At 45.7% G+C, this 9,617-nt stretch overlaps 1 protein-coding gene across 1 annotated transcript; it reads left to right on the top strand.

The window, feature by feature from the left end:
• Nucleotides 1-271: 271 nt before the first annotated feature.
• On the top strand, nt 272-2,276 carry LOC143804610 (uncharacterized). Its single transcript, XM_077282864.1, has 4 exons — nt 272-913; nt 989-1,072; nt 1,270-1,462; nt 1,622-2,276. The coding sequence occupies exons 1-4, from the start codon at nt 803-805 to the stop codon at nt 1,780-1,782; spliced, it is 549 nt and encodes a 182-aa protein (XP_077138979.1). The 5' UTR covers nt 272-802; the 3' UTR covers nt 1,783-2,276.
• Nucleotides 2,277-9,617: the final 7,341 nt, after the last annotated feature.

Genomic DNA, 9,617 nt, shown 5'->3' with positions numbered 1-9,617 from the left:
TTTGCATTCTCTGACACACTCTTACCAAATAACAAAATCTCAAAAGAATTAAAAATATAGTAGTAAAAATCATTGGTTCACTTGACATGGAATGACCCTATCTGGGTCATTAAAATCAGTGTAAACATGGACACAGCAACAAAGTGAACAATAGGAAACCTGTAAATAGAAACTACATATTAGTTAAATATTTTCAATGCAAACATTCTTTCTCAGTCTCCCATGACAGCACCACGGAGAGAGGGGATCCCCCCTCAGGGACAGGAAATCTACAGATAAGGCCGCTTTCACATTTGCGGTTGTGTCCGCAGCGTTTCTTCCGCAAATATCTGCATGCGTTGTGTAGTCCTATCTTTAACATTGTCGACGCATGCGTTTTTGTATGTTCGCGTTTTGCCGCGTTTGACGACGCATGCGTCGTCTAGCCGTCTGCGTCTTGGCGCGGAAATGCAACATGTAGTAATTTTTAGAGGCGTCATTTTGCCGCCTGGAAACGTATGCGGCTGATTGCGCAAGGTTTGCGCCCAAAAAACGCATTGCAGTCTATGTAAACGCATGCGTTTTTCAGTACATGCGTTTGCTTGCGTTTGCCGACGCATGCGTCTCAATTGAGAAAAACATGTCTAGACACTGATAAGCCACCCCCCACATACAAGGTGATAAAGGGAGGGTGTGGACATTTGCAGGTCACTAGTCAGCAGACTGCTTTGCAGACGAGACGCCCCACAGCCCCTTGGATCAGCAAACAAGCCTCAGAACTATGTGAGTATATCCTATCCAATGCATTTCTTTTCTATAATCTATGTCTATATGCCCTAATTTATGTCATTCCTTTCTTTCTGCACACATTAGAATGTCTTCTGCTTCTGATGAGGAAACGACTGGGCCTGCACAAGGGGAACATGTCAGCGAAGTGAGTATTCACCTCCTCAGATTGTATTCACTGTCACATCTACACATATGACAATGTATATTTTCCCTTTTTCAGACCACTTCTTCTACAGCGGAAGAGACTGGGCAGGAGACTGGGCAGGAGCAGCGTAGTCACGGCCGGGCAACACGGCGGCATCGTGTAAGTATAGCTGGCTGAATGTGTATTGTATCCTCACTTTATAATTCTTGAATCTTCGTTTCTTTCTACTTATCTCTTTCTTTCCCTTTTGCTTCAGCACCAGTGTTTTTTTTAAAATATTCATGCCATTCCTCTGATTCTTTTTTCTGTCTTCCGTATGTGAACGCCTCCTATATTAATGTAGTTTTTGTTGTTAGGTTCCAGAGGAGGATGAGGACCTAATTGAGAATGAACACCTCATCTCCCTGGTTCACGAGCGAGTCGCATTGTGGGACACCCGGGATCCACTGCACGCCAACAATGTTACGATCCGGAGGCTTTGGAATGAGGTGGCCGCAGCGTTGTGGGATGGCTGGGCCAATGCCCCGGCTCGGGTCCGTTCTGCATTTGGTAAGTATCGCAATGCAGTGTGATGTAGTCAATACCTTGGCCATGCTCACACAACTGTGTATGATGGGAGAAAGTCATTACTTTTTCACAGCACATACAGTTGTGTGACCACGGTCAAAAGACCATTGTCCTAACTATTATGTTTTGTTTTGCCAACAGTGTCAAAAGTGAAAACACGTTGGAGATCGATGAAGGACCGCTTCAACAAGGACCTGCGCCAAGAGAGCCAGCTTCCAAGTGGTTCTGCAGCAAGGATACGCAAATACAAGTACCACCGCATCCTTGCGTTTTTGAGACCAGTCCTTGCACGAAGAACGTAAGTATATTGGTTAAAAAAGAAAAAAAAACTGGTGTATAATGCAATTTTTGGTTGGTCATTATTTCCCATCAGTATTTGTAATCCGAAACCTTGATTGATTGATTGATTGATAGATGCAGCAGTGGGGTACGTGTTCTTTGAATACTTTCCCTCACACAGTTCCTCTCCAGGTTTTGGCTTACCAATACTGATTTGAAATACTGATCAAATACTGAGAGTGTGACGGCAGCCTGCACAACAGATCTATACTCAGCAAGTTAGGTGTCAGAAATAATGAATTCAGGATGCCAATGGCTCCTCAATTCATTTTTCCTGACACTTGTCCTGGTGAGTATACAGGTGGCTTGTATGTCCTCTGTCGTCAATTCTTATTTCCCATCAGTATTTGTAATCCGAAACCTTGATTGATTGATTGATAGATGCAGCAGTGGGGTACGTGTTCTTTGAATACTTTCCCTCACACAGTTCCTCTCCAGGTTTTGGCTTACCAATACTGATTTGAAATACTGATCAAATACTGAGAGTGTGACGGCAGCCTGCACAACAGATCTATACTCAGCAAGTTAGGTGTCAGAAATAATGAATTCAGGATGCCAATGGCTCCTCAATTCATTTTTCCTGACACTTGTCCTGGTGAGTATACAGGTGGCTTGTATGTCCTCTGTCGTCAATTCTTATTTCCCATCAGTATTTGTAATCCGAAACCTTGATTGATTGATTGATAGATGCAGCAGTGGGGTACGTGTTCTTTGAATACTTTCCCTCACACAGTTCCTCTCCAGGTTTTGGCTTACCAATACTGATTTGAAATACTGATCAAATACTGAGAGTGTGACGGCAGCCTGCACAACAGATCTATACTCAGCAAGTTAGGTGTCAGAAATAATGAATTCAGGATGCCAATGGCTCCTCAATTCATTTTTCCTGACACTTGTCCTGGTGAGTATACAGGTGGCTTGTATGTCCTCTGTCGTCAATTCTTATTTCCCATCAGTATTTGTAATCCGAAACCTTGATTGATTGATTGATAGATGCAGCAGTGGGGTACGTGTTCTTTGAATACTTTCCCTCACACAGTTCCTCTCCAGGTTTTGGCTTACCAATACTGATTTGAAATACTGATCAAATACTGAGAGTGTGACGGCAGCCTGCACAACAGATCTATACTCAGCAAGTTAGGTGTCAGAAATAATGAATTCAGGATGCCAATGGCTCCTCAATTCATTTTTCCTGACACTTGTCCTGGTGAGTATACAGGTGGCTTGTATGTCCTCTGTCGTCAATTCTTATTTCCCATCAGTATTTGTAATCCGAAACCTTGATTGATTGATTGATAGATGCAGCAGTGGGGTACGTGTTCTTTGAATACTTTCCCTCACATAGTTCCTCTCCAGGTTTTGGCTTACCAATACCTTGTAAAGAGATATGGCTTGTATTGTCTCCATCGTCTCTTTATAGTTTACCTCAGTTTTTTTAATCCCCAAGGACTGGTGGATGCATGCAGAAGTATAGCATGTTGTTTTTTGAAATTTTTATTCCGACTGTTGAACTCCTGGCTTACAAATTCTGATGTAAAATTCACTACAAATAGTAGTGTGACCTTTCCCTATCTGTATCTAACTGTTCAGTTATCTTTTTGTAAATGTTTTGTAATATTTTTTTTTTTTTTTTTTTCCGCAGCACTTGGAGCTCCACTGTTGGCCCAGGTTCTGGAGCGGTCCTTCATCAGTCAGCCACGGACCCGTCCCAGCCATCCTCCAGCGCTGCAGCAAGTGGGCCTGCCACACAACCTGGAGACCAGGAAGCTGGTCCATCAGATGTTCCCCTTCCCCAGTCCTCTGCCTCTAGCCAATTTTTTATGGGCTCCTCCCGGCAGCGGCAGAGGGCCGCGGACAGGTCACTCATGCCCGAGTTTTTGCACTTGAGCTCGGTCTTCCATGAGGGACTCAAGGCGATGGGTGACCGACTGGATACTGCCATTCGTCATATGAGCAAATGTATCCAGGAGGTAACCACAGCCCTTGCCCAAGTGAAAGCCGACCTCCAGAGGCCAGCACATCACTTTTTTAATCAGATAGAACAGGGCATGTCGGAACACCTTAGTCCTGAGCTCCAGATTACTGTTATGCAGGCCTGCAATGCTGCTTACGTGCAGGCTATGCAGCAGAGTCGGTATTTTCAGCAGACAGTGGGGGCATTTCCAACAGTGCCCACACTGTCACGCTTCACAACAATGCCGACATCTGCTGCATACCACTGCACGGCCACCTCCATTCCAAACACTTCCGGACTGTATTATAGCACCACCACCATGCCCAGTGCAGTGGGTCAGCCCACCGCCACCACCATGACAACTGCTGCTCCTGCTTGGGCCTCCTCCACTGCCACCAGCATGCTGCCGCCGCCGGACCAAGCCCTGGTGTTTCCTGGCACCACCACTACCAGACTGGCCACCACTACCAGACTGCCGTTGCCGGACCCTGCCCTGGCGTTCTCTGGCACCACCACTACCAGACTGCCGTTGCCGGACCCTGCCCTGGCGTTCTCTGGCACCACCACTACCAGACTGCCGTTGCCGGACCCTGCCCTGGCGTTCTCTGGCACCACCACTACCAGACTGCCGTTGCCGGACCCTGCCCTGGCGTTCTCTGGCACCACCACTACCAGACTGCCGTTGCCGGACCCTGCCCTGGCGTTCTCTGGCACCACCACTACCAGACTGCCGTTGCCGGACCCTGCCCTGGCGTTGCCGGACCCTGCCCTGGCGTTCTCTGGCACCACCACTACCAGACTGGCCACCACTACCAGACTGCCATTGCCGGACCCTGCCCTGGCGTTCCCTGCCACCACGACAACGTGCCCGCGCAAAACAAGGAAGGGGAAAGGCAAAAAAAAACAAAAAACCATAGCTATCCCTCCCCCCTCACCTCCCAATGTGTCTGTAATGTCTGGTTTGTCTCACCCTTCCAGTGTGTCTCAACCCTCTCATGTGTCTAGCCCTATCCCTGAATATCCTGACCCCAGTAGTTTCATAGCGCCTTCTCCTGCCACCCCTATGTCGGCTACAGTAATTAGCCAGACCTCACAACTCAACACCCCACAATATCGTCACTCAACCCCAAGCAGGCGCAGTTAATTTTTTGGTTTGTGTGTGTTTAATAAACCTGTGTTTTGCCCCAATAAGGTTTGGTTAATTGTGTATTTCGCCACCATCACCACACAGCATGCGCCAATAACAAATTATGCGTCAAACACTTTTTTGGGGGCCACCTCCAACCTCCAGTACCTACTTAGCAGAACACTGAAGCTTGGTGTGTTTGGTTGAGAGATATGAGGTTGGCCCCCAAAAAAACACTTGTATTTTCTCCAAAAACAGTTCTTTCTGTTTACTCCGTGACTTTTGGTCGCACACAGAAGACAAAATGGTGGTAATACACAGCACAACTATACTCAACAGGTCGTGTCTTATCAGAAACATTATTTATGACCCCTGACCTGCTGATTTTAGAAAAGCATTGTATTACCTCCATTTTATCTTATTGGTACATATACATATATTTCACACACAGTGAAAGAACAATGTACGTCATACATGGCATATCTATACTCACCCGGACAAGTGTCAGGAAACATGAATTCAAGAGCAAATAGCATCATGAATTCATTATTTCAGACACCTGACTTGATGACTATAGATCTCTGGTGTAGGCTGCCGTCACACTGTCAGTATTCGCTCTGTATTTTACAGCACTATTTGTAAGCCTAAACCTGGAGTGGAACTATGTGAGGAAAAGTACATTAAACAGATATGCACCACTAAGCATTTAACTACCACTCCTGGTTTTGGCTTACAAATACTGATGTTAAGTACTGGACAAATACTGCGACAATAACGGCCATCGTCTATACAGTCTGCGGCAAATAGCTAATGGTGAACCAAGACATGACTCACGTCAACAACCTAAGCCCAAAAACCCAAAGTGGTTTGTTAAGGAAATAGATAGGAGACATGGTGAAGAAAGTAAATCACAATTATTTTATTTGAAAAAACATTAACATTCCCAACATTAATTTGCAGACCCGAAACCACCAGTACATTTACACCATATTGTCCTGCCATGGCACACGTCCAATGTCAGAATCAAAAAACGCTGCAAATTGGTCCCGCATGTGGCCTACTTCAACTGTTGACCGCAGCGGGTGATGACGGTAATCAGGCAAAGGGTTGGCAACAGGTTCATCTAGTTCTATGGTGGGTCGCTCCTTAGCCAGAATGAAATTGTGGAGAACCACACAGGCTTTAACTACCTCATCTACTGTCTCCATTTTTAGATTTATTGCAGTTGCTAGAATGCGCCATTTGGACACCATAATCCCAAAGGCACACTCTACTGTTCTGCGTGCCCTGGTTAGTCTGTAGTTGTAGATCCGTTTTGTGCGGTTCAAGTCCCGACTTGAATAGGGCTTCAGGAGATTTTCACTCATCTGAAAGGCCTCATCACCAACCATTACAAATGGCAGCGGTGGGCCTTGAGTGTAGGGGAGTGGTCGTGGCTGTGGGAAATTAAAATTTTTGCCATAAACACGTCGGCCCATATCAGAGGTTTTAAAAGTCTGTGAATCGTTGCCACGACCAAAAGCACCAATGTCCACAGCAATGAAGCGACAGTCCGCATCGGCTATTGCCATAAGAACTACTGAAAAATATTTTTTATAGTTGAAGAACTGTGATCCCGTTCTGGCTGGTTTGGTAATCCGGATGTGCTTCCCATCCACCGCACCCAAACAGTTGGGAAAATCACAAACAGTCCAAAATTTGTCAGCAATTTCTTTCCACATGTCCTCCGTGGGTATGGGTATAAATTCCTCACGGAGAATGGTCCATAAAGCCCGGCAGGTTTCAAAAACAATTCCGGACAGCGTGGAAATCCCAAGGCGGTACTGGAAATGAAGGGATGACAAGCTCTCTCCAGTTGCAAGAAATCTGTAGGAAGAATAAATAATTTACAAAATAGGCAAAAAAACATCAGACCTGCAAAAAATTTTGGTTAGCTTTTGTATAGAATTATTACGTACCTTAAGGTAACCAGGAGACGTTCCGCTGGTGGAATGGCTCTACGGAGCTGTGTGTCCTGTCTCCGGATGGCTCCTTGGACACGATCAAGCAAATCCCGGAAAGAGTCTTGTGACATCCTGGTATATTCCGGGAATTTTTCTGGGTTCTCATTGAGCTCGCCATACAGGGTGTGATATGTACCACGGCTCTCCCGCAGTTCTACAATGGGGTGTTGCCAAAACCGCCTACGCCTTGTCCTTCTCTGTCTTTCCCGGTTTCGGTGTTGCTCCCAAGCAAACGCACATGCCAGAAAAATCTTGATGCTCAGATCCAGTTTAAAGTAATAGCTATCCATGTGAAGATCCATCTTCTCACAGGACACAGGAGCAAAATCTGAAGATTTCAGCTGTCCTAGGGTCTATATATAGATTTCACATAATACACGCCCTCTGTAGTCCCATTGGCTGGTTCTTTCATCTAGAATTTTTCTCTAGTAAAATTTTGCGACATGCGCATAAAAAACGCAAACGCATAGAAAACGCAAGCAAAAGCATGTAAACGCTGCGTTTTAACGACGCATGCGCTAACCGTAAGCGTTTTAAAAACGCTGCGTTTACACGCGTTTTCATGCGTTTTTCGTGTCCTTGCGTTTGCGGATTAAACGCTGCAGATTCAAACGCTAATGTGAAAGTAGCCTAAAAGAGAGGTACCTCTCCCTCGCATCAGTTGGTTTCCTGTCCCTGATGGGGAACCTTCAGTGCGGTACCTGCACGAAGTTGTCATCTGGATGAAGAGACCAGGGCCGGTCAGTCGGGTTCCGGCAGAGGAGGCTCCTGCCACGGCTGATCCAGTTCTTGGGGCCCCCACCGCTGGGACAGCAGGAGATAGAAAGGATTCCCGAACCTAGGGCCAACACAATACCAACGGTCCTTTCGGAATAAGAAATTCTTCCGTAGGAGACCCCTAAGGGAACAAAATAGATGGGAAGAAGGACAGAAGAAGGACAGGAAATTTCTCTTCGGCATCTCCTCCCGAGATAAAAAAATCCCAAAAGTGACTGTCTCCCCAGGGTGGGGGGAAGATTAACCCTTTTCCTCCCGGCCTTGGAAAAGATATCAAACAACCCTTGGATCCTAGGTCTGATCAGATCAGGGTTGAAAATAGATTTCTCCTCCTTTCCCCCTCAAAACTACATCATAAGTCCACTAAGGTCTTCCACAAAAGAACAATGGCATTAGAAAACGAGGTCTTAAATCTAGTAGAGAAAGCGGTCCTACAGCATGTTCCACCTCACAAAAGGGGAAAAGGGTTTTACTCCCCGCTATTCCTGGTACCGAAATCAGACGGTACATATCGGACAATAATAAACCCATGGAAATTAAACAACTATGTCCGAAACCAAAAATTCAAGATGGTATCAATAAGATCCGCGAGAAAGATACTGTTTCCGGGATGCTTTATGATGGTATTAGACCTCAGAGATGCATATTACCATGTACCTGTCCACAAGGAATAACGGAAATTCCTCTAGCGATCGTTATAAAAGGGGAGGTGGAAGAATTCCAATACAGGGCTCCAATACAGGGCTCTTCCGTTCGGAATAGCGATAGCCCCCCGGGTGTTTACAAAATTAGTAGCAGAAATAATGGCCCACCTGAGGGAACAAGATATTCTAATTATTCCATACAGACGATCTGCTAATAGTGAGCTACTCAGTCGAGAACTGCAGAGTCCAAAGAGACAGTTTAATGAGAACCCTGGAAAATCTAGGATGGCTCCTAAACGTAGAAAAATAAAGATTGGAACCCAGCAGTATTCAAGAATTTCTAGGCCTAACACTGGACTGACAAAAACAAGAATGCCGCCTTCTAACACGCAAAACACAAAATATTTTACACATTGTAACAAAAACCTTACAAAATCCCTCCATGACGGTAAGGAAGGCAATGTAACTATTGGGCTCCCTCTCAGCTTGTTTACCGGTGGTACAGTGGGCCCAACTACACATAAGAGACCTCCAATGGGATATACTGGAGAATCAGTACAAATTAAGAGGCCACTTAGAAGGACAACTAACTCTAAATTCCTTGTCTACTCATTCCCTACTTTGGTGGACAAATGTCTACAATTTGTTCAAAGGGTTTCCCTGGGTAACAAAAATATCCCGTGTAATTACGGCAGATGCAAGCCCCATGAATGGCCCCCCCATCTCGCCACTGCCCCGGCACATGCCCGGGTGCTGACGCCAGCCCTGGTCAGTATATACACACCTTTTCTGAAAGGACACAGAGGCTGCAACACCATTAAGCAAGAGGCAGCACTATCCAAACACCATGAAGACCAAGGAGATCTCCAAACAAGTCAGGGACAAAGTTGTTGAGAAGTACAAGTCAGGGTTGGGTTATAAAAAAAATATATATATATACCAATCTCTGATGATCCCCAGGAGCACCATCAAATGGAAAGAACATGGTACCAAAACAAATCTGTCAAGAGTGGGCCGCCCACCAAAACTCTCAGCCCGGGAAAGGAGGGCATTAATCAGAGAGGCAGCACAGAGACCAAAGGTAACCCTGAAAGCGATGCAGAATCAAGCAGACTGGAGTATCTGTCCATACGACCAGAATAAGCCGTACACGCCATAGACATGACCTTTATGAACCAGTGGGCAGAAAAATGCCTTCACTTACACACAAAAATTGTAAGGCTCGTTTTGAGTTTGCCAAAAGACACATGGCAGACTCTCCATATGTATGGAGGAAGGTACTGTGGTCGGATGA

The sequence above is a fragment of the Ranitomeya variabilis genome, chromosome 2 (genome assembly GCF_051348905.1).
Source record: "Ranitomeya variabilis isolate aRanVar5 chromosome 2, aRanVar5.hap1, whole genome shotgun sequence".
In the NCBI taxonomy this organism is placed as follows: domain Eukaryota; kingdom Metazoa; phylum Chordata; class Amphibia; order Anura; family Dendrobatidae; genus Ranitomeya; species Ranitomeya variabilis.
This window is presented reverse-complemented; position numbering and strand designations above follow the sequence as displayed.